The sequence below is a fragment of the Emys orbicularis genome, chromosome 5 (assembly GCF_028017835.1).
Source record: "Emys orbicularis isolate rEmyOrb1 chromosome 5, rEmyOrb1.hap1, whole genome shotgun sequence".
In the NCBI taxonomy this organism is placed as follows: Eukaryota; Metazoa; Chordata; order Testudines; family Emydidae; genus Emys; species Emys orbicularis.
This window is the reverse complement of record NC_088687.1, coordinates 144,932,347-144,957,551: the sequence shown is the minus strand read 5'-3', so window position 1 is coordinate 144,957,551 and position 25,205 is coordinate 144,932,347. Positions and strand designations below refer to the sequence as shown.

Here is a 25,205-nt window from a genome sequence, read left to right as displayed (position 1 = left end):
TAGTGCCTCTGCATGCACCAAGGCCCTTGCATGGAGCCCTGTGGTCACCGCTCTCCCCAAGATCTCTTCCCCGCATTAGCATGCAAATCCTGGTCCTTGGGCTTCGGGATTATGCCAGTATGTGCATGCTTGTTCTCAGAACCCATCCTATGAGGCCACGTGGTGTGCTGCATTCACATGAATGGGAGGCGCTGTGTGGGGTAGCAATGGGTGTCATGGCAAGAGAGGGGCCCCTGGGGAACAGGCTCCTTGGGGACTGTCTCAGCAACTAACAAAACTGTAGAACAACAAGAGAATGAACGGTGGGAAGCGTCTTTCACAGCAAGGCCAAGCAGGTCCAGCACTTGCCTGACCTTGTCCTGTGCTGGCACATGTGGTGCTTGGCAAGCACTGGGACCAGCAACAGGCTGAGCTGTGAGTGCATAGTGACATGAATGTGTGCGTGGGGACTGCTGTGCGTGTGCACCGGGGTAGGACAGCGTGTGTGTGTGTGGGGGGTCTCACAACACTTGGGCTTGTAATAGAGAAAGGCCCTTGTCATTACATGCTCCCCAGGAATTCACTGTCTTCATCAGAGAAGAGAGAGAGCTCACAGGCGTCCTTCCATGCAGCAGATGATCTGAATGCTTTGGGTGGCGGGGGAGCCAGAGGAAGGGGAGCGACTGTGGCCTTGGCTTTGCTCTGGTGCTGTAATGCAGGAAGACACAGTGAGTACTGTCTCTGGAGGGCGTAGGGCAGGGGTTCTCAAACTGGGGGTCGGGACCCCTCAGGGGGTCATGAGGTTATTACATGGGGGTCATGAGCTGTCAGCCTCCACCCCAAACCCCGCTTTGCCTCCAGCATTTATAATGGTGTTAAATATATTAAAAAGTGTTTTTAATTTATAAGGGGGGGTTGCACTCAGAGGCTTGCTATGTGAAAGGGGTCACCAGTACAAAAGTTTGAGAACCACTGGCGGAGGGGAAGCTGCCGCACCCCTTAGTCACAAGCTATTGTGAGCATGTGCTTACTGCACCTATGAGAGCTGACTGAGGGGCCCGCGTATCAGCCCAGAGCAGCAGGCGGGCCTGTGCACAATGAGGGGACATCCTCTGCCTGTTTCCACCTCCCTCCCAGCATCACGCCTGCTCAGAGCCTTCAGCACCTCAGCTGCTTGGTCAGTGCTCAGGCAGAGTAGGGTTCCCCCAAGTCAACCAGCGGGCAAGACCTGTACCTGTCTGGAGCGATGCTCCTTGGGCTGGGCCTGCTGCCGGTACTGGGGTCTGGAGAACCGGCTCACCAGGTATTTGTAGAGGTTGCTTTTCACATGGAGGGGGCTGTATCTAGGTTCCACTTCCAGACTGTTCAAGGCGCTCTGTTCAGAGAGAAGTGACACAGGTCCCAGCTGGTACCTTGTGAGTGCCCAGCATCCAGCTTCCTGCTCTGAGGTGGCAGAAAATGGATGTGAGGATTTGTACCTCCATTCTTACTTCGTTCCCTGCTTAAATGACATGCACTCCTTCCAGTCATTCAGAGCAGAGAGGGAACCAATAGGTCCATGTAGTGAGTCGGTATTGGCTCCCCTCTTGCCCAGAAGAGGGAGCACCCTTGCAGGCACCCGAGTGGGCGGAGCCACCACCGCCTGTTCCCGCCCCCCGGAAGTCAAGGGGCGGGACAGGAAGTATAAGGGCCGGACGCCGGAGCTCAGTCAGGGCCCGGCTGCCGCAGGGAGCGGACGTGCCGCCGGGAGCTCCCGGCCGGGAGACCGCTGAGACCCAAGACCGTTGCCCTAACTGGCCGGAGCTCCCCCGAGCCCACTACGAGGAGGAGCCGCCGGAGCCCCCCCGCACCCGGTATTGGGAGGAGCCGTCGGACCTGCCCCGCGCCAACTACGAAGGCGAGGAGCCCCCAGAGCCCCTCCGCCCCTGTTGTTACCCGGAGGAGCCGCCGGAGCCCCAGTGGCCGGATTTCCCCGAGGAGCTGCCGGACCTGCCCCCAAGCCCCGGACCAGAGGAACCGATGCTGGTGGACTGGCCCGGACCCGGCGGCACCAACGAGGTAGGCCCTGAGGGGGAACTAGGAAGTAGCCCGGGGGTAGCCGACCCCGGTCAGGCTGCAGACGCATGTGAGCCAATGTCAGTGTGTTTCGGTCAGGACACCCCACTGACCCGCAGCGGCCGCTGCTAGGGCCCCGGGCTGGGACGCAGTGGAGTGGGTGGGCCTGCGTCCCCCCCTGCCACTCACGGGTGGCAGGTGTCCCTCTCACCCAACGCTCAGGTGTAGGAGCCTGGGCTTACCCCAACTGTTATATTGTTGCTCAGCCCCTGCCCCGGAGGGCCTGAGCCCCTTAACTGATGGTTTGCTCAGCCCCTGCACCAGTGGGCCTGAGCCCCTTATGTTGTTTGCTCAGCCCCTGCCCCAAAGGGCCTGAGCCGTGACTGTTTGTGCCCCGCCCTGATCCAGGGCCTGGGCCTCAGGACTAACTATCTGTTTGCTCAGCCCCTGCACCCGAGGGCCTGAGCCCCTGAACTAACTGGTTGTTGTTCCACCAGTGGTGAGTCGGTGTGGCTCCCCTCCTGCCCAGGAGGGTCGAGCCCCGGCACGAACTTCTTACAGTCCACCACAGTAGCTGATGGAAATTGTGCAGGGCCTGATCCTTATCTGGGCCTTCCCTCGCCCCACATGGATAGCGGCTTGTACTTAGCATGAGCCAGATGTCACTTCTCCTGTGAGCGTGTGTCTCTGCCTTTGGGCCTGCTTAACCAGGCCTGCTGTCCCTGAGCAAGCATGACACACAGGAGTTCAGACACAGGCCTCTCCGTCTGTCACGCCTCACGCACACACACGAGTGTTTCGGACACTGGCCTCTCCGGCTCCCCTCACACACGAGTGTTTCGGACACTGGCCTCTCCGGCTCCCCTCACACACGAGCAGGGCCGGCTCCAGGCACCAGCTTGGCAAGCAGGTGCTTGGGGTGGCCACTCCGGAGAGGGGTGGCAGGTCCAGCTATTCAGCGGCAATTTGGCGGACGGTCCCTCACTCCCGCTCGGAGCGAAGGACCTTCCGCCGAATTGCCCCCGCAGATCGCGATCGCGGCTTTTTTTTTTTTTTTTTGGCTGCTTGGGGCGGCCAAAACCCTGGAGCCGGCCCTGCACACGAGTGTTTCGGACACTGGCCTCTCCGGCCTCCCTCACACACGGGTGTTTCGGACACTGGCCTCTCCGGCTCCCCTCACACACGGGTGTTTCAGACACTAGGGTTGCCACTTGCCAACTTTCTATTTGCACAAAACTGAACACACTTGACCTCTGAGGCCCTGCCCATGCCCTGCCCCTTCTCTGAGTCCCTGCCCCCTGCTCACTCTATCCCCCTCTCCCTCTGTTGCTCACTCTCCCCACCTCACTCACTTGCTCATTTTCATCAGGCGGGCTCAGGGGGTTGGGGTGTGGGAGGGGGTGAGGGCTCCGGCTGGGGATGTGGGCTTTGGGGTGGGGCCAGGGATGAGGGGTTTGGGTGTAGGAGAGGGCTCCGGGCTGGGGTGTGGAGCTGAGCGGTTCGGAGTATGGGAGGGGGCTCTGGGCTGAAGCAGGGGGTTGGGGTGTGGGAGGATGTACGGGCTCTGGACTGGGGGTGCGAGTTCTGGGGTGGGGCCAGAAATAAGGGGTCCAGGGTGTGAAATGGGGCTCTGGGCTGGGGCACGGGGTTGGGGTGAAGGGGGGGGGGTCAGGGCTCCAGCTGGGGGTATGGGCTTTGATGTGGGGCTGGGGATGAAGGATTTGGGTTGCAGGAGGGGGCTCTGGGCTGGGGGGGCTCAGGGCTGGGGAAGGGGGTTAAGGTGCAGGGGGTCTGTGAGGGCTATATCTGGGGGTGCAGATTCTGGGTGGGGCTCGGGATGAAGGGTATGGGGTGTAGGAGGGTGCTCCGGGCTGGGACCAAGGGATTCAGAGGGCAGGAGGCTGATCAGAGCTGGGGCAGGGGGTTAGGGCACAGGGGTGGGGGTGAAGACTCTGGCTCGCCTCACGCACCCAGGTGTTCAGAGAGGCCTCTGTGTGAACACCTGCCTGCATGAGAGGAGCCATAGAGGCCTGTATCTGAACACCCGTGAGTGAGGGAGACAGATGGAGAGGCCTCTGTCTGAACACCTGGGTGCGTGAGGCGAGCCAGATACAGACCTCTCTGGCTCCCCTCACGCACGCAGGTATTCAGACACAGGCCTCTCTGGCTCCACTCACACACAGGTCTTCACAGTTTTCAGACAGGTCTTCTCCACTGGTCTGGAAAAGTTCTGCTGCTCAGACCAGCTGCCTTTCTAAATTCTGCTGAGGGCCCTGGATGCTCCTAGCTGCAACTAACCAAAACGTTAGATAACCATTTCCTCCTTCGCTCACCTGCCAGGCCCCAAGAGCAGGGCCCTGGGTTTCCCAGCTATTCCATGCACCTGAAGCAGAGCAGGAATACAAGCAAAGCTCTGCTTCCGGACATGTATTGGGGAAATGCAAGAGCCTGAACCCATGATGGGAGGAAGAGTATGGGGGTAATGACTTATTTATGCTAATCCTATTCATGTCAATAGGCCTGCACCTGCAATGCAAGTGAGAGGGTGTGAGGACCTTGCACTCCAAGCCAATGGAGGGATAGGGCCCCCCCAGCATGTCTTGCACATAGGTGACATGTCTGTGTCTGGATGTACCATTCCCTGCTAGTGAGCTGGTATCCTGTACATGCAGAACCTGCACTGCCTCTTGTTATCTAAACTTGTGTGTGCAGCCATTCGTCACTTGCCTCTATGGTGCTGAGTGCTGTCTCTGGAAGGTCAGCAGGGAGGGCCGGGACGTTGCATGGCAGCAGGAGTTCTCTGACTGCAATGGCTTTGATGAGCAGCGTGAAGGAGTCAGAGGGGATGATGACATAGTAGGAATTCACTGTGATGCTCCAGCTTGGACCCACACTCTGTGGCTCACGTTTGGCCAAAAGCATCCAGTCCCTTTTCTAAAATCAAAAGCCAGAAGCAATGCTATCAGTGAAACCAGGGCAGGGTTGGCAGCTTCCCTCAGCACCAGCTCATTGCAGGGGCTGAGGGGCTCTGTAGCAGAGTCGGATAGATCTGTCTCAGATTATGAACTCCATTTTGTGTTAGGTGCTGAACTCAAGTCTAAAGTTGCCTGAGTGCAACTTATTGCATTGCTTTTGAGACAGCACCCTTTCTGGAAGGGGCTTGCCATTGCCTTGAAGGACTATCACGGAGAAGCCAACAAGGCTGTAATCTGGAGCCATTGATGACTGTGTTGCTCAGCTGCAGCCCGACCCCTAAGAACCAATGGAACATTGGTACATCTGGGCCAAGGACTGTGGGAGAGGCTGGAGCATCCCCATGGTGCACATGGCAATAGAACAGGCTACGTGAGAGGGGGTTCTGCTCTGGGCAGGAGGGCTGGCCATCACCACAGGTAAGAAGGGGGGAAGGAGAGAGAGGGCAGAAGGGATGAACTCCAGACTCAGGGGTGAGCTGAGAGCAGGAGAAGGGGTGTCTCAGGACTTTTGTTTTGTTTCCAAAGATCTGTAACTCTTGAGGACTTTCAGAGTAAAGTTTCTGTGGTCAAGAAATCCCTTTACTAAGCCTGTGTTTCTCACTTTCCTGCCGCGCTGTTTCTGCAGGGGTTAAAATAGAAGCCCAGCATCCCCACAACCTGAGTGACGCTCCAGGGAAGTGTGTGTAAGCAAGTGGGAGCGCTTGGCTGGTTCCCAACACTGTTTTAACGGTCTAGGGCGAGTGGGCAGTGGTGCCCCATGTCCCAAAGGAGGGTCTCGGACAAGAGGTCTGAGCCCAGGAATGTGCCGTACAGTCCCAGAGCTAGTAACAGAGGTTAGACTCTGTCCTGACCCAACTGGCTTAGAAGCATGTGGGACCAAGTGATTGCGTCCACCCACGACCTGGTGACCATACACCCTGGCCCGGTACCACTCTGTAACAGGCTCCATCGCCCAGACTGACTGTTGAAAATAGCCCTGCTGTTGAACTGTATAGCAACTGGATCAGAGAGACCCTGCTCCCCAGGCTGGGATCCGGAACTCTGATTTTTACTGCTTCATTCACAGATTCCAAGGCCAGAGGAGACAACTTTCATCATCTAGTCTGACCTCCTGCATAGCACAGACCAAAGGATTTCCCTGAATTAATTCCTGGGTGAACTAGGCAGATCCAAGCTGGATTGAAAGTTTCCAGTGATGGAGAATCGACTGCAGCCATTGGTAAGCTGGGAATGGGCGACGGGATGGATCACTTGATGATTACCTGTTCCGCTCAGGGGCAGCAAATTGTATGGGCCCATGGTGCCCGGGCTCCAGCAAATTCAGGTTCCGGGGGGCCCGGCTCCACCAATGTTCGGGGTCAGGTCTACCCCCCGGCCCCACCTGCCGCCCCTGCACACCTCCCCAGAGCGTCCCTGCTTGCCCTGGGCAGCAGGCGGCTGCCCCCTGCAGCTCCGCGCTGCGCTCCCTCGCCAGCCGCTGACGGCTGCAAGGGAGTGGTGCCGCGGGCAGGCTGAGGCGGCTGCTGCACCTGTGGAGGGAGGAGGGGAGGAAGTATATGGCAGCCCCCTCCCCTTGGCAGGTGACTCTGAGGGGAGGGGGGGGGCTTATCCTGGCTGGACCTGAGCAGCAGCCTGGTGGGGCTTGGGTGAGTGTCATGCTGGGGGGCCCGGGGCCCCTCCCCCGGAGCTCGCTGCTGCCAGTGGGAAGAGGGCTGGGGGGAGTCCTCTCTGGCCCCCCACCCCAGCCCTGCAGCAGCCTGCCTGCTGCACCCCAAACTCATCCCTGGCCCAGCCCCATGCTCCGCACCCCCTCCCACACCTCAACCCTCTGGTCCCAGCCCAGAGCCTGCACCCAGCACCCCAAACCTCCTCCTGCACCCCCTCCTGTACCCCAACCCCCGTCCCAGCCCAGAGCCCGCACCTAGCACCCAAACTCCATCCCAGAGCTCACACCTCTCCTGCACCCAAACTCTCTCCCAGAGCCTGCACCCCAAACCCCCTCCTGCACCCAAACTCCGTCCCAGAGCCCACACCCCCTCCTGCACCCCAACCTCCTGCCCCAGCCCAGAGCCTGCACCCAGCACCCAAACTCCGTCCCAGAGCCCACACCCAAACTCCCTCCCAGAGCCTGCACCCAGCACCCAAACCCCCTCCTGCACCCAAACTCCCTCCCAGAGCCTTAGGCAGGTGTGTGGGTGGGGGGCAGGGGGCAAGACCAAAAATTATACAAACCTGACACCCCTGGTTCTGTTCATTCCCGCTGAAACACCTGGCATTGGCCACTGTTGGGAGACAGGATACTGGGCTAGATGGACCTTTGGTCTGACCCAGTGTGGCTGTTTTTATGTTCCAGTGGTTAATTGAGAACATAGGAGTGAAAGGGACCCCCTGGGGCACTGAAGTCAGGAAGCCACATCATACAGTCTGTTTTATAAACTTATCAAGATCCATCTTAAAACCAGTTTGGTTTCTTGTCCCCAGTACTCCTACTGGGAGACGGTTCCAGAACCTCCCTCCTCTGAGGGTTAGAAATCTTCTAATTTCCATCCTAAATTTACTCACAGCCAGTCTATCCCCTTTTAGTCTTTGCTAACACTGTCCTTTAGCTTCAATAGCTCTTTTCCCTCTCTGCAGTTAACTCCCTGATGGATTTATAGAGAGCAGTCATTTCCCTTCTCAGACTTCATTTTGCTAGACTGTACAAGGCAAGCTGTTTTAGTCTTCTCTCACAAAATAGCCCACCATTCCCCTACACATCCTACTAGCTCTTCTCTGCACATGCTGCAGTTTGATTTCATCTTTTTGAACATGCATGACCAGAACTGTACACAGTATTCTGGATGAGGTTTTACCAGTGCTTTGTACAATGGGATTAATGTTTCCCTATCTCTACTGGAAATACCTCACCTTATACATCCTAGGAGTTCCCTTTGCCTTTTTTCATGGCTGCATCACATTGGTGGCTCATAGTCGTCTTATAAGAACATAACATAAGAACACAGAACATAAGAACGGCCGTACTGGGTCAGACCAAAGGTCCATCCAGCCCAGTATCCTGTCTACCGACAGTGGCCAATGCCAGGTGCCCCAGAGGGAGTGAACCTAACAGGCAATGATCAAGTAATCGCTCTCCTGCCATCCATCTCTTATGATCAACTAATGCACCCAAGTCTTTCTCCTCCTCTGTTATTTCCAACTGATCAGTCCCCATCTTATAGCAGAAATTCCTACTAGTCCCTAAGTGCATCATGACTTCACAGTTTGTATTATTACATTTAATCCCATTTCTATTACTCCAGTTCTCAAGGTCATCCATTTCTTCCTAAACGATATTCCAGTGTTGACAATGCCTCCCAACTTTGTGTCATCATCAAAGTTCACTAGGCATAGTGGATAGGGGGAAGAAGTAGATGCGATAGATCTTCATTTCAGTGAGGCTTTTGACACAGTCCCACATGACATTCTCATAAGCAAACTAGGGAAATGTGGTTTAGATGAATTACTATAGGATGCGTGCACAACTAATTGAAAGACCATACCCAAAGAGCAGTTATCAGTGGTTTGCTGTCAAACAGGAAGGCTGTATCTAGTGGGTTCCCACAGGGGTCAATCCTGGGTCCAATACTATTCAATATGGGATGCATAAACAGCAGAAACTTGAGTAGGAATAGAGAGGTTATTTTACCTCAGTATATGGCACTGATGTAATATTGTTTCCAGTTCTGGTGTCCACAATTGAAGAAGGATGTTGATAAATGAGAGAAGGTTCAGAGAAGAGCCACAAGAATGATGAAAGGATTAGAAAACATGCCTTGTAGTGATAGACTCAAGGAGATCAATCTATTTAGCTTAACAAAGAGAAGGTTAAGGGGTGACTTGATCACAGTCTACAAGTACCTACATGGGGAACAAATATTTAATAATGGGCTCTTAAACCTAGAAGACAAAGGTATGACACGATTCAATGGCTGAAAGTTGAAGCTAGACAAATTCAGACTGGAAATAAGGTGTAAATTTTTAATGGTGAGAGTAATTAACCACTGGAACGATTTACCAAGGCTTGTGGTGGATTCTCCCCCATCTTTTCCATCAAGATGGGATGTTTTTCTAAAAGATTTGCTCTAGGAATTATTTTGAGGAAGATCTATGGCCTGAGTTATACAGGAGATCAACCTAGATGATCACAATGGTTCCTTCTGGCCTTAAAATCTATGAATCTATGAAAAATTATGTTAAACATAAAAGTATCACTTTTCACAGCAGACTTACCCTGCCCAGGAAAGCCTGGGGACAAATTAAGCCCTGGTTGGGGGAGGTAGAGGGGGCCAGGGGCGATGGGAGGGGATAGTGGGGGGCTAGGGGAGGCAGCGAGGGGCTGGAGCTTGAAGTCCTGTGGACAGAGCCTTCTGCCCTGCCACCCCAGAAGCCCAAAACTTGAGCCCCACCACCCATGGGAAGGTGGGGAACTCACCTGCTGCCTGATCCTCCAGTGTTGTGCCCCAGGTGTCTCCAGAGGGGGGCAGGGCCCAACCCCTGCTGGCGGCCCCAACAACCAACACCAAGCCGGTGCATCCAGGAGCAACAGGGATGGGGAGGTGCCACTACTTTGTCCCTCCACCCCCCAATCACAGCCCAGGAGGCTGTGGCCGCAAGAAAAGTTCCTGGTGGCCACATGCAGCCACGGTATCTGCATTTGAGAAACGCTGGTCTAGGTTTACTCAGTCCTATCTCTGTACAGTGGGCTGGATTTGATGACTTCTGTAGGTCCCTTCCAGCCCTAGATTTCTATGGTTCATTAGTACACTCCTGCTTATTGTGCCAATCAAATTAATGAAAATATTACATCAGCTTTGGTCCCAAGTCCAGTCCTTGAGGAACTCCACTAGTAATGTCCCTCCAGCCTGTAGTCATTTCCCTTTCCGCCAGCTTCTTGCCCACCTTACAATTCCTGTACTCATTACGGTCTTCTCTATCTTAACTAATAATTTCTCATGTGGCACTGTATCAAATGGTTTTCTGAAGTTCAAATAGATTAGATCTACTGCATTTCTCTTGTCTAAGAAATCAATTATCTTATCAAAGAAAGATATCCGGTTAGTCTGGCATGATCTATTTTTGGTAGACTCGTGCTGCATTTCATCCTATTTTCCATTTACCTCCCTGTCTTTAAATATTCTTTCCTTCAAAATTTGTTCTAAAACCTTGCATACTATTGAGGTCACAATAACAGGTGCCTGGATCACTTCCCCCCCTTTTCTTAAATTACACCCCCTGTTAAAAATGTGTGTCTTATTTCGAATCTGGATTTGTCATCTTCAGCTTCCAGCCATTGGTACTTGTGATGCCTGTGTCTGCTAGGCTGAAGAGCCCTCTATCTCTGGCCATCTGCTGTAGAATAGCTCCAGTGCATCTGCTGGAAGAACTCACCGGCACAGCTATGGACTAAACACAGAAACTGCAGGTCCTTGGGACAGCTCTCCTGGAGCAGGCTGGACTCTTTCCCCCCAGACTGATGCCTGCCTTTGCCCCAGTCACAGATCCCATGCAGACTGCAGCTTGCATGCACTCACCCTCAAGCTGTGACACAGAGCATGGAAGTTGTGCTGGTTCATCTCCAGCTCATCCCAGTCCAGCTGCCAACAACTCGTAGGTTTAATGATGAAGGGAAGTCCAAACAGTGCTGACTCACAAACCCCTTCAGCCTTCAGAGCCCTGCGAAAACAAAGGGCAACCTGGTGAAGACTGTCTGTGCTCAACCCATAGCAAAAGAAACTGACTGTTAAACACTTACTCCCGGGGTGTGGTGGTGGTGCAGGGTCTGGGATCCCACCCACGCCTGGTGCCAGTGCCCTAAAACACTCAAGCCCCGGGGGAGGAGATTCAGCCCACACCTGGTGCCAGTGACCTAAACACTCACCTTCCTGGAGGGGACCCAACCCGTACCCAGTGCCCTAAACACCCACAATCGGGGTGGGAGTGGTGCTGGGAGAGCTCAGAGTAAAGCTGAGCTGCTGCACGAAGGCAGGATTTGCTATTCTGTCTGGTCAGCACAGAATCGAGTACCCCACCCTGTGGGACTGATGGTGCCCTCTTTTGTATGAGTTGTAAATACTAACCACTCATGTGTCCCAGTCAATCCCAGCTCAGGCAATGATATTCTTTCCTAAACGATTTCAATTGGATCATGATTCTCCTTCACTTTCCATCCTAAACTCTGATGTTGTGTGCTGTTAAACAGCTGCTGTATCTCACCCCAGAGGTTGCTGCTTTTTAGTGGTGTCTGAAGTGTTCCCTCTGTAGCCTCATTGGCGGTTGGAAAGGGTTGTTTAGTCAATATGTGTAAGTGCTTTGAACATGTACAGTTGTATACATGTTCTAAGTATTTAATCTTTGGTATAATCACGAATTTATACAAAGGTGACTGGGAGGGATTGTAAAATCATTGTATACTAAGCTGTTCATTAATTAAATAAAATCCCTTCTATGCACAAGCCACAGAAAAGAACTAGAGAACCTGTCTCTATTATTATCATTATTAATTATTATTACTGGAATAACTGCCTGATGGGAAGGAGAAGCGTAAGTTTGACTTGGAGGCGTGAGAAAAATAGCACTGCCTTATTTAGATATTTGTAGCTTTCCCATCACCATGTCACACAGGCACTGGACTGTACAGGACTAAACTGTATGTGGGACCAGCTACTAACTCATTCGCAACAGGGGCTGAGGGCCAAGATTCCGACCTGGCAAGCCTGACAAAGTATCTGTACTACATTTACAGCTGGGAGCTTTTCTTGCTATTGTACCCGGTGGTGGAATAACTGCCTCAAGTATCTGCAAGTCTGGTGTCCTACTATGCTAATTGCTAATTTTTCCTTTGCAGAATGATGTCACAGCATCGTCATTTGCTAAGCTCTAGTCACTAGGGGGAGCGCTGGTTCTCAAAAAGCATTTGGCTTCAGCCTGTAATCAGTCCGTAACCTAAGAGTGCGTGACAAGATTGCTCATAACGTGACTCCGTCTTTTCAATGCAGGTAAATGAACAGCGTGAGTTAAACTCTGGGGTGGGAGGGAGCAGGGCCGCCCAGAGGATTCAGGGGGCCTGGGGCAAAGCAATTTCGGGGGCCCCTTCCATAAAAAAAAGTTGCAATACTATAGTAACATGTATTTGGAAATGTAAAAAATAACTAGTGAAATACATTCAAAAATTAATTTGTAATAATTTGAAAATACACTAAATACATTATTTAAAAACATTAAATGCTTTAATGGTATGTATACATTTGCAGTTACATAATGGGCTGTTGCTGGGTGATGGTGATGGTTGGTGCCAATGGGCTGTCGCTGCCTGGGGGTGGTGCTGCTGTTGCCCAGGGCTGGGTGGGGAGCTGGGCTCTGGGTTGGGGGGTGCCCGGCTCACAGGGGCTGGACTCAGGGCTGTGGGGAGATGGGGTCAGGGGGGTGTCCGGCTCAGAGGGGCTGGGCTCGGAGCTGGGGGTCAGGGCTGTGGGGGGGATGGGGTCGGGGGGTGTCCGGCTCAGAGGGGCTGGGCTCGGAGCTGGGGGTCAGGGCTGTGGGGGGGATGGGGTCGGGGGGTGTCCGGCTCAGAGGGGCTGGGCTCGGAGCTGGGGGTCAGGGATGTGGGGGATGGCGTCGGGGGGGTGCCCGACTCAGGGGGGCTGGGCTCAGAGCTGGGGGTCTGGGCTGTGGGGGGGATGGGGTCTGGGGGGTGCCCGGCTCAGGGGGGCTGGGCTCAGAGCTGGGGGTCTGGGCTGTGGGGGGGATGGGGTCGGGGGGTGTCCGGCTCAGAGGGGCTGGGCTCAGAGCTGGGGGTCAGGGATGTGGGGGATGGGGTCGGGGGGGTGCCCGGCTCAGAGGGGCTGGGCTCGGAGCTGGGGGTCAGGGCTGTGGGGGATGGGGTTGGGGGGGTGCCCGGCCCCGGCCCAGGGCCTCCCAGAGGATTCAGGGGGCCTGGGGCAAAGCAATTTTGGGGGCCCCTTCCATAAAAAAAGTTGCAATACTAATATAGAACACTATATTCTCGTGGGGGCCCCTGCGGGGTCTGGGGCAAATTGCCCCACTTGCTGCCCCCCCCTCTGGGCAGCCCGGCCCCTTACCAGGCCACTTACCCCCTCTCCCGGAGCCTCAGCACGCCGCATCCAGGAGCGGCCCCGGACAGCGCTGCAGCGGCGTGGTGTTTCCAGCAGGGCCTGAGCTCCCAGCAGCCCCGCCCCCTTACCAGCTGAGACGCCGGGGGATGGGAGAAGACGGAGGCGGGGGGAGCCTCTGACATACTCATGAGGGCCCCTGCGGGGCCCGGGGCAAATTGCCCCACTTGCCCCCTCCCCCTCCCCCCCCAGGCCGCCCTGGGAGGGAGAAGCCAGAGATGAGACATCTGGCGACACGGCTTTGTACAAATAGCCCATCCTCCTGTTGTTTCTTGCATCTCTTTCCTTCTGTGGATTTTTGTCTCCCCGCTTTTCTCCTGAGATTCAGTTTTCCCATGCCATGTGTGACAGGACAAGCTGTTACTGGGGAGTGAGGAAAAGGCCTCTGAAGAACAAATCAGAGCTCAATAGTAATCTACACTTCTACTCCCTATTTATGATGTAGAACCCCACCATTGGGGCTCAGAGCTCCCCTTTCCTCAGTACCAGAAAGCCAGATTTCAGGGAACGGGAGCAGATCTTGGGCAGTATTACCTCTTACCTGAAGGCTGGATTCAGGGCATGGGGCACAGTAGGAGTGAGCCATCTGAGGCTCCTGTCAGAGTGGGGGAAGGGAGGGCCTGGCTGTCTCCCTCCATGGCAAAGCCTGCTAGGAAAGGGGAGGAGTCTGGGGACTTTAAAATACAAACCCCTCACTCCGGCGAGGATAGGGAAGACAGCAGGGAGAAGGAGGTGAGGGGGCATGCCATGAGTGTGGCACTGGGAGGCAGGATCTGTGGAGAGTGCAGGTAGGGGATTGGACAGCCTCATCTCTCTGGGCTTTAACTACTGCTGGCTGGACTGTGGCTGTGCTTGGGATTTCTATTGTTCTGGAAGCTGGGCTATGTGCTACCTGGCATGTCTTGTGGTGCAATGAACACTTTGGTTTTTACCACACCACCCAGTGACAGTGCAGAAGCATCCTGATACTGCTGTGGATGGTGTCATGCTGTGCAGTTGGTTGCATCTCACATCCCAGGGAGATGATTGTTCCATTCACTTAATCTGTGGGAGGTTTCAGAGTAGCAGCCGTATCAGCAAAAACAACGAGGAGTCCTTGTGGCACCTTAGAGACTAACACATTTATTTGGGCATAAGCTTGCGTGCCCAAATAAATGTGTTAGTCTCTAAAGTGCCACAAGTACTCCTCGTTTTTAATCTGTGGGGTTCCTCACTAACAGTCCCTGTCAGCAGGGTTGCTGAAGAATGCACCATCACTGCTCTGTGACCTCGCTTCAGCTCTGAGCAGATGTGATAGTCAGCAGAAGGCAGCTAGTAGGACGGTGATCCCAGACAGATATGCAGAGATTCAGTCTGGTAATGTCAGAACCTGTTTCTTGCCTTTAGAACTCCACTCCTCATACCCCTGCTGAGTGACACGCTAATGAGGTTTCCGTGTAACATTAATTCCCCAATAGCTGACGTCCTGTGGTGTGCATAAAGGTGAGAAACTAAACAAACTCTTGCATGGTGACAGATTTCAGAGTGGTAGCTGTGTTAAGTCTGTATCAGCAAAAACAAGGACTCCTCGTTGTTTAAACAAACTCTCTGTACCTCTCGCAGAAAGGGTTTGTGCATTACGTACTTTATGACTCTGAGTTTATACAGTGTTGTAGTTGGACAGGCTGCCATCTGGTATGGTGTGTTGACATCATCTGTTCTCACTGTGACATCAGCTGCCCCAGGAAGCAGAGCTGGGCTAAGCAGTCTCTCCTGAATATCACATTTCACACATGCTACAAAGAGATTTGGCAAAGATGACTGGAAATATAATAACTAATAACATTTTGTACTTTACATCCTCAAAGCAGTGTACAAACACTTAAATATATTATTGTTTACTGACAGGCAACTACACAGGGAACAATGAAGCCAAAGTATGGGACACAGGGACAACACTGTCTAGCTAATGAACGATCCCAGCTCCCTCACAAGGTAGGTAAAAATAATTGCCCCCATTTTAAACAGAGAAGAAAGTAGCGCATACTTAATTTTTAGGTATGTGCAGAAATGATTTCCTGAAAATGGACGGATTGCCGAGTCAGCACCTGGCTTCTCATCCCAGGAGCAGACCACTAAGCAATGTCGCCTCTCTAGTCAGTCTCTCTCTTTGTAAGTCATCCACACAGAAGGAGGGAACAAAGAGCGAGACCTTGTCCTGCTTGGGATATTAATAAAATGGTTGTTGGTGACAGGACAGGGGAAGCTCTAGCTAAAAAGAGAGGAAATCCTCTGAACAGCTGTAGGAAGGTGGAGCTGAGGCAGTGTCCTAGCTTCATAATCGGGTCTCAGCCCACTCTTCCCCTTAGGGTCTTTTGTTTGTTTCCCCTTCGGCTCTGCAGAGTGATAGCTACTTAATCTCTGTGAAATCCCATCACTAGGTTGACATCTGCTCCGTGTCCAAAGGGATCTTGCTTATCTAATGGCTGTAGGCAGCTTCTTTTCTCTTCTGGGGATGCAACTAACCTCACATTATGCAGAGGTGAGGAAACTCTTGGCTTTGATTCCCTTCTTAGGGCTTGCTGACACTTGAAAAGCTACGGTGGCACAGCTGTGCTGCCAAGAGGTGATAGCTAGAATTCTTGCATCTATCTAGCACTGTCTACGCTGGGGATTAGTTTGGTTTAACTAAACTGCTCAGTGGTGTGAATTTTTCACACCCCTGAACGACATAGTTAAGATGACCTAATTTTCTAGTGTAGACCAGGCCTTAGCTCCAACAAGGCAGTGTATTAAGTGTGAGATTCAAAATGAGCAAAGGAGCAAAATCCATTTTTCACAAACAATCAGAATAAGTGCCAGCTCCTGCCTGTAAATACAGCTTCGGAGGAGAGTGCCCTCCTAAATGAAAGGGCAGAAATAAGCTTCTGAAACATCCATTCTAAAGGAAACGTGCAAGAGAGCATGTCATATACTTTGTCTCTGGTTTGGACCCGGTCAGATAAGAGCTGTCTGTGCAATGCCTGTGGAGGGTAGAAGTGTGCTCCTGCTGCTCTGGCAATATGATGCTGTGAATTTAAAAATGGCCCTGTATCACACAGGCATTGACGGGAGGAGGGGCAGGGCCATGTGCTCAGAGATTCCAGTGGCAATGCAGGTGTGACCCCATAGTTAATAAGTACTGCGGGAAAGCACCTAGTTCTGCTGCATTTAGGAAGAATTCAGATTTCCAATCTTCTAATGATCTCTCTCTCTCTCTCACTCACACACACACACACACACACACACACACACACACACACACACACACACACACACACACACACACACACACACACACACACACACACACACACACACACACACAGATGGTTACTCACCTTCCAGTAACTGTTGTTCTTCGAGAGGTATTGTTCACACCCATTCCAATTAGGTGTGCACGCACTGTGTGCATGGTCGTCAGAAACTTTTTCCCTTAGCAGCTCCCGTCGGGTCGGCCAGGGAGCCCCCTGGAGTGGTGCCCTCATGGCGCTCAATATATTACCCTGCCGACCCGACCCCCCTTCGGTTCCTTCTTGCCGGCTACTCCGACAGAGGGGAAGGAGGGTGGGTTTGGAATGGACGTGAACAACACATCTCGAAGAACAACAATTAGAAGAAGGTAAGTAACCGTCTTTTCTTCTTCGAGTGATTGTTCACGTCGATTCCAATCAGGTGACTCCCAAGCTCTGCCACATGGGTGGGATCAGAGTTAAGGAATCACTGACTGGAGCACTGCTCTACCGAGAGCTGCATCATCTCTAGCATGCTGTGTGATGGCATAGTGGGTGGCAAAGGTATGCACCGAGGACCAGGCAGCTGTCTGATGCATATATCTTGGATGGGCACCTGGGCCAGGAAAGTGGTGGAAGAGGCCTGAGCCCTTGTGGAGTGTGCCGTTATAGCCGGGGCTGAAACCTTGGCGAGGTCATAGCAGGTACGGATACAGTCCGTAATCCAGGAAGAGATGCGCTGTGAGGAGACCGGAAGTCCCTTCATCCAGTCCGCCACCGCTACAAACAGCTGGTTTGACTTCCTGAAAGGCTTTGTGCACTCAATGTAGAACGCTAATGCCCTCCGCACATCTAATGAGTGAAACTTCTGCTCCTGTGCATTGGCATGTGGCTTGGGGTAGAAAACGGGTAGAAAAATGTCCTGGCTGAGGTGGAATTGGGATACCACCTTGGGCAGGAAAGCTGGGTGCGGTCTGAGTTGTACCTTGTCCTTGTGGAAGGCTGTGTGTGTGGGGGGCGGGGTCAGAGGTTAATGCTTTTAGCTCCAATACCCTCCTGCCCGATGTGATGGCAACCAGAAAGGCCCCCTTCCACGAGAGATACAGAAGGGAACATGTAGCGAGCGGCTTGAATGGGGGCTCCCATAAGCCTAGCTAGGACCAGACTGAGGTCCCAAGTCGGTACCGGTGGGCAAGACTGAGGGTATAGCCATTCCAGGCCCTTAAGGAAAAGGCCTACCATAGGATTGGCGAAGACTGAACGCCCCCACTCTCCGGGGAGGAACGCTGAGATGGCCGCGAGGTGCACCTTGATAGACGATCCGGCCAGGCCTTGCCGCTTCAGGTGTAGGAGGTAGTCCAGGACGAATGGTATAGATGCCTGGAGTGGAGATACTCAATTGAGATTACACCAGCATGAAAACCGTTTCCATTTGGCCAGGTAGGTGGCCCTGGTGGAAGGTTTCCTGCTACCAAGGAGCACCTCCCTCACCAGTGTATGGAATCGGAGCTCCCTTCGTTTAACCATGAAGTTTCCAGGCTGTGAGGTGCAAGGACTGGAGGTCTTGGTGAAGCAGGTGGCTGTGGTCCTGCGTAATCAGATTGGGAAGGGGGGCAACACAATGGGGGTGCAGACTGACAGCTCCACCAATGTTGGCATGGCCACGTCGGAGTGAGCAGAATTACCTCTGCCTTGTCACTGCAGATCTTGAGAATCTTGTGGATGAGTGGTATCAGAGGGAAGACATACAGTAGATGGTTCCCCTCAGTGCATCATGAACGCATCTGAGATTGATCCCAGGCTGTGTGTTTGGAAGGAGCAAAACGTTGGACACTTCCTGTTGCTCCTGGTGGCAAATAGGTCTACCTGGGGAAACCCCCACCTTTGGAAGACGGAGTGGATGACCTCCGTCCGGATAGACCACTTGTGACTGCGGAACGACCTGCTGAGGTGGTCTGCAAGCTCGTTACATGCTCCCGGGAGATAGGACGCCTCCAGATGAATGGAGTGGGCTACACAAAACTCTCGCCTCCTGACAGAGAGGGGAGGAGCGGGCTCCGCCCTGCTTGTTTATGTAAAACATGGCGGTGGTGTTGTCGGTCAGCACCGCCATGCAGTGACCTTGCAATATTGTATGGAAGGTCTGGCAGGCTAGTCTTACCGCTCTGAGCTCCTTTATATTGATGTGGAGCAGGATCTCAGACTGTGACCACATGCCCTGAGTCTATAAGTGTCCTAGGTGTGCCCCCGAACCGAGGTCTGACGCGTCTATTACTAAGGTCATGGATGGTTGAGTGGTGGTGAATGGGACTCCTTCGCAGGCCATGTGAGGGTCCAACCAACATCTTAGGGTGTCTAGGACTCGTGACAGTACTGTTACTACCAAGTCTAGACTGTTCTGACCCGGGTGATAAGCCGTAGCGAGCCACGCCTGGAATGGTCTGATCCTCATCCTGGCATGCCTCACCACATAGGTGCATGCTGCCATGTGTCCCAAGAGGTGGGCATGTCCTCGCGATGGTGGTGGGGTATTGTCTGAGCGTCTGAATGACGTGCGACAGTGTTTGGAACCTGGGTTGTGGCAGGATGGTTCTTGCCTGAACCGAGTCCAGCACTGCCCCAATGAATTCTATTCGTTGGGTGGGTGACAGAGTCGATTTGTCTACATTGAGGAGGAGACCCAGCCTCTGGAAGGTCTCTCTGACTAACTGGACATGGGACTCCACCTGCTCCCTGGAGCGCCCCTGCCGGAGCCAGTCGTCTAAGTAGGGGTACACTTGCACCTGTCTCTTTCAGAGAAAGGCTGCGACGACTGACATACACTTGGTGAAGACCTGGAGGGCTGTTGATAACCCGAATGGGAGCACCATGAACTGATAATGTATGCGGTTGACAATGAACCTCAGGAAGCGTCTGTGGGGCAGCCAGATGGCTATGTGGAAGTATGCATCTTTCATGCTGAGGGCAGTGTACTAGTCCCCTGGAACCAGGGAAGGGATAATTATGCTCAGAGAGACCATGCGGAACTTTAACTTTACCATGAACTGATTGAGTCCTTGCAGGTCTAAGATGGTTCTGAGACCCCCCCCCCCTTTGCCTTGGGGATTAGGAAATAACAGGAATAGAATCCCTTGCCCCTTAGCTCCTGAAGAACCCCCTCCACCTCTCCAGTGGCAAGGAGCGCCTGCACCTCCTGGATAAGGAGTTGCTCGTGAGAGGGGTCCCTGAAGAGGGACAGGGAAGGGGGATGGGAGGGAGGGGAGGAGCAGAATTGGAGAGAATATCCCACTTCTGCCGTGCGAAGAGCCCAGTGGTCTGATGTTATATGGGACCATGCACGGTAGAAGTGGGATAGACGGTTCAAAAAACAGGGGGAAGGATCTGTAATCGTGGCTGGTATGCCGTCCTCGTCCTAACCCTTCAAAACCCTTGCTTGGGTCCCAACGATGGCTTGGTCGGGCTCTGCCCTTGGCCTGAGGGAGGGTTGGAAGGCCAATGCCTCGAATTCCTGCCCCTCTGTCAGTAAGTATCCTGCCTCAGGTGGGGCTGGTATTGCCTCTGCTGTTGCACAGGCTGAGGCTTTCTCTGGGTAGCAGGTGTGTGCATCCCCAGAGATTTCATCATTGCCCTGGAATCCTTAAGGCTGTGAAGCCTTGAATCAGTCTGATCTGAAAACAGCCCTGCACCCTCAAAGGGAAGGTCCTGCAGGGTCTGCTGAGCTTCGGGGGAAGCCCGGATGCTTGGAGCCAAGCTGTTCTCCTCATGACCATCCCCGAGGTGATGGTACATGCCGTGGAGTCAGCCGAGTCGAGTGAGGCCTGCAGGAATGTCCTGGCAACTGCCTTCCCTTCCTCAACCAGAGCTGAGAACTCAGCCTTTGACTCAGTGGGGAGTAACTCCTTATATTTTGACATGGAGTCCCACGAGTTAAAATGATACCTGCTGAGGCTAGCTTGCTAGTTAGCTATCCTCAGCTGTAGACACCCTGCGGCATAAATTTTCCTGCCAAAGAAGTCCATCCATTTGGCCTCTTTGGCCTTAGGAGCCGGTGCTTATTGTCCCTGATGCTCCTTCTCATTCACTGCAGAGACCACAAGGGAGCAAGGGTGTGGGTGGGAGAACAAGAATTCATAACCCTTAGAGGGAACAAAGTATTTTCTTTCCATACCCCTGGCGGTCAGTGGAATGGAGTCTGGAGTCTGCCACAAAGCATTATAATTGTTGCCAATAGTCTTAATTACTGGCAATGCCACTCTGGAAGGGCCCTCCGACGTAAGACTGTCCACCACCAGGTTCTCTGGCTCAATTACTTCCTCCACCTGTAGGCCCATATTACGGACCTGTGATCGCTGGGCGGAGGACCTGAAGTTGACACTCTGGCCACCGCCTCATCAGGCGAAGATGAAGAAGAGGCCAGTGGAGGCACACGGTCATCATGGCCCACCATGTGCCAAGTGGTTCAACGTGGTCCGACGGGACCTTGGATGTGGATGGATCTGGGGCCGGTTCCGATGTGCTCTCTCTAGTATGCGGGGGTGGTCTGGATAGAGCCGCCTCTGTGCTACGAGGGATGGTTCTGTCCACCGGTGACCGTGCCTTGTGATGCCCCGATGCAACCGACCTAGAAACCCTGGAAGGGGTACCCTGGGCCTGATGGTAAGCCCAGGGGGTCCTGAAGGGCCATTGTGCAGCGGATGGCCATTGAGGTTGCCAGGATGAAGTAGCGTGTTTCCCGCGCTTGTCCGACCTGTGCCTACTATGCTGTGAGTAGTAGGAGCCATCCTCAGAGTCCAAGGGCGACGACCACGGCGGTCCCGAGGATCCCTGCACTGGCAGTCTGTACCAAGAGGAGGAAGTCGGAGATCGGTGCTGTGACGACTGTGTAGACGAACAGTGCCAGCTTTCCTGTGACTTAGACCGGTACGGGGAGCAGCTCCTATGTTCCAGTGCCTTATCACGGTGCCGGGTGATAGAGGGCAATCGTGACCAGTGCCAACCCCCCGGTGCCAGAGATCCCGAGCGATGCGCTCCCTGCGTCTTACTGTCATGTATTGAGACTGATGCCGGGGGTGAAGAAGACTGTGAACAGTGCTAGTTTGGAGAGGAAGATTGCCTCATCATTGCTGGTTTGCCTCTAGATGGCACCCGTCTAGGTGGTGCTGGGGGCTTGTCTCTAACAGCAGGGGGCTGAGGCACAGTACTTTCTATGAGGTCCCTTGCCACCTCAAAAGTATCTGGGTTGGAGAGGGCTTCCAACTCCTCCACCAAGTTGAGCTCCCCTGGAGAGTCACTGGGTGCTGGACTCAACAGTGCCGACTGGATCGCCGGAGTCGACGCCACGGGGTCTTGCTGTTTGGAAGTTAAGTCCTTCTTCTGGGGCATCTCCCCGGATGGTCTTGCTCTCTGAGGAGAGCGCCCTCTGTCGGCCTTCTTATGGCGCTTAAGGGGCACTGGGGATGTCGACCGGTGCTGCGGTGCCGGGGATCTTCTGTACCGAGGATCTCTAGCACCAGAGTTCTTTCTCTGTACTGGTTCGCGGACCACCGCTGGGGTGCTCTGCACTGAGCTTGGGCCCAGGGCTTGGTGGTCGGGTGCTGCGGGACGGAGGGCAACTTCCATTAGTGGTTGTTTCAAACAGAAGTCACATTCCTTCCTAGTCCTAGGCTTGAAAGCCTTGCAGATCTTGCAGCGCTTGGACTGGTGCGTCTCCCCTAGACACCTCAAGCACGAGTTGTGAGGGTCACTGATGGGCATAGGTTTCTTGTATAGACCGCAAGATATAAATCCTTGGGCTTGAGGCCTGCCCTGGAGCCCAAGGCGGGGTGAGGGGAAAATGATCCACTCACCAACTATACTACTAACAATAACTAAAACAAGAAAATAAAGAAAATTTTTAAACTAAGAATGAATGGCTAAGGGAAGACTTGAAGGCAAGCAAGCTAATGCAGTTCCAACGCCGCCACGGACGGTAAGAAGGAACTGAAGGGGGGTCGGGTCGGCAGAGTCATATATTGAGCGCCATGAGGGTGCTGCTCCAGGGGGCTCCTTGGCCGACCCCACGGGAGCTGCTAAGGGAAAAAGTTTCTGACGACCGTGCATGCGGCGCGAGCACACCTAATTGGAATCGACGTGAACAATCACTCGAAGAAGAACTTCTTGAGGGTGGGTGGTGAATATTAAGGGGAGGGCTGCCCATGGTGTCGTGGAGGGCATTGAGAGACTGAAGTGAAACCAGTAAGGAAAATAGCGTTTTCCTTACTGATTTTACTTTGTACTCCCACTAATATGTAACTTCTGGTAGCTTCAACCATCTGACAATTACTTCAGTACTATATGAACAGATTGAACCATTTTGTAAGAGGACACCTATCTACGTGCTGCTCTGGCCCCTGCTAAGCATAATATATCAGCACAGGAAGTGTTATTTCTATCACTGTCAAACATAAATCATCTATAAAATCATGAAAGGCGTGGAAAAAGTGAATGGTGAAGGGTTATTTACCCTTCCCCACAATACAAGAACTAGGGGTCACCTGATAAAATTAATAGGCAGCAGGTTTAACACAAACAAAAGGAAGTACTTCTTCACACAATGCATGGTCAACCTGAGGAACTCATTGCCATGGAATGGTCTAGATAATACCTAGTCCTGCCATGAGTGCACGGGACTGGAATAGATGACCTCTCGAGTGCCTTCCAGTCCTATGATTCTATGAGGTTGTGAAGGCCAAAAGTATAGCTGGGTTCAAAAAAAGAACTAGATAAATTCATCAATGGCTACTAGCCAGGATGGTCAGAGATGCAGCGCCATGCTACAGGGCGACCCTAAACCTCTGACTGCCAGAAGCCAGGAAGGGAAGACGGGTGCATCCCTCCAAGTGCCCTGTTCTGTACACTCTCCTTGAAGGTCTGGTACTGCCCACTGTCAGAAGACAGGGTCCTGGGCTAGATGGACCATTGGTCTGACCCAGTCTGGCCATTCTTAGGTTCTTAAAAACCAGCTGAACCAACTTGGGTCACATTTTCTAAAATATTTCCTCATGAGGATGTCTGATTCTCTGCTACACTAAGGCTCCTTTACACTGTTCTAAGGCACATTTTGGGCTGCCAAGGTGGTGTAAATGCACATCCACGTCAAGTCACCTCTATGGTGCCAGAATGTAAAGGAGTCTGGTGTAACTGAGAATCAGACCTGAGACACTTCAGTCCCAATGGAGATGTCTGATAATGGCACCTGAAAATGGGCCATTCTAAATCAATTGCCTTTTTCAGCCTCAGCTATGGTATTAGCTGCAGCCAACAATAGAATGCTGGACTCTGTCACTTTGCTGAGTGGTGACTGTGCCCCAGGCCTGTGTGATCTGTGGGCCAGTGAGAGTCAGTGGGCCACAGCTGAGAGGGAGAGAAGATGAAATACTTAGACTTGTCCTGGGGGCAGTGAAGTGACGGAAGTCTCCTGAGGGAAGGAGGAGATGGAGCTGCTCTCTGTCTGTGCCATGATCGTGAAGCCAGGTTTTAAAGAAAGTCTCCAAGCTGACAACGTCATTCTCTATGGTTTGAAGGTCAATATCCATCCCCAGGATCGCACTGTCTGCGGAAGGAGAGAATCATAGAAATTTAGGGCTGGAAGGGACCATCCCCCTGTGCTGAGGCAGGACCAAGTATACCTACACTGCCCCTGACAGATGTTTGTCAACATTATACTAAGACTCTCCCAGTTGGGAAGAGGCCTCAGAACCCAGAACCATACGAACCATCTGTGCTGTGGCCACTCTGAGCAGATGTGTTGGTGTCTCAATGGCTCATATACTTTCCTTACTCCCAGTTTGTTTGTACTTGTATTTGTTTGCCCAACAGCTGCAGCAAGAGGAGTCCATGCCTGAACACAAGGAGTGCTCCCCTAGGCCATGCTGCTTATGCACATGCATGCCTCTACACTTCTGGTTACAAGGGCCTTCACCACACCAGCCTGGGATATTTTACATGGCAAAAAAACAGTGTTCAGATCAAAGGTAAAAACACATGCAGGTGGTAAGTTCATGGGATAGAAGTGGGAGTTTTAAAGTAGACTGTATCCATTTAAAGAAAATGTAGGTGAAACAGAAGTAGTACCTAACATGGTCAAAACCCTGGCTCAGCCTCACAACTCCTAAGGAGAGTAGGTATCATTGCCCCGTTTTACAGATGGGGAAACTGAAGCAGAAAGTTGCAAAGGGTCTTATAGAGTCAATGACAGAGCTGAAATTAGAACTTAGGTCTTCCTGACTAATGCTGGGCACAGTCCTCCTATACTGCCCATTAATGGTAGTTTTGAGCCAGGCAGTATTTGTCCCATAACTGCTCAGCTGAAATCACTGTTAGCCAGTTAGCATGCAGTCTCAATCCTGCCTATTTTATAAGAAGGGATAATCTGATACTTGGATTCAGTAGAGAAATGCGCAGAATTCTGAACTCCAAGAGACCGTTCTTCAACTGTGCCTCAAACTAAATGGTCAGACTAAATACTGTACACATTCCACTCATCTACATGGAAAATCTACAGGAACTGCAGCAGCATGTATGGCAGAGCCGGAGATATACTTGCTTCCAGCGGGGAGCTACTTGACTCAACTCCAGCAAAGTCAGGCACCAAGGATTTCTCTGGTGGCACAACACAAGGCTGCTCTCACTGCCCTGGCTCACCATGGCAGGGTGGATAAAAATCAATGATTTAAAAATAAAAAATAAAAAAAAAAATCGGATTTTTTTTTTTTTGATAAAATGCTTTTTGAGGAAAA

The 25,205-nt window shown here is 52.7% G+C and overlaps 1 protein-coding gene across 1 annotated transcript in view; it reads right to left on the bottom strand.

The window, feature by feature from the left end:
• Positions 1-540: 540 nt before the first annotated feature.
• M1AP (meiosis 1 associated protein) overlaps positions 541-25,205 on the bottom strand; it is a 63,204-nt gene continuing 38,539 nt past the window's right edge. The window contains exons 4-9 of the mRNA XM_065405762.1: positions 23,846-24,019; positions 14,802-14,952; positions 10,580-10,721; positions 4,762-4,968; positions 1,214-1,354; positions 541-687 (exon numbers count right to left, since the gene is read on the bottom strand). Of these exons, the coding sequence (XP_065261834.1) occupies positions 541-687; positions 1,214-1,354; positions 4,762-4,968; positions 10,580-10,721; positions 14,802-14,952; positions 23,846-24,019 (962 nt within the window). The remainder of the gene's footprint in view (positions 688-1,213; positions 1,355-4,761; positions 4,969-10,579; positions 10,722-14,801; positions 14,953-23,845; positions 24,020-25,205) is intronic.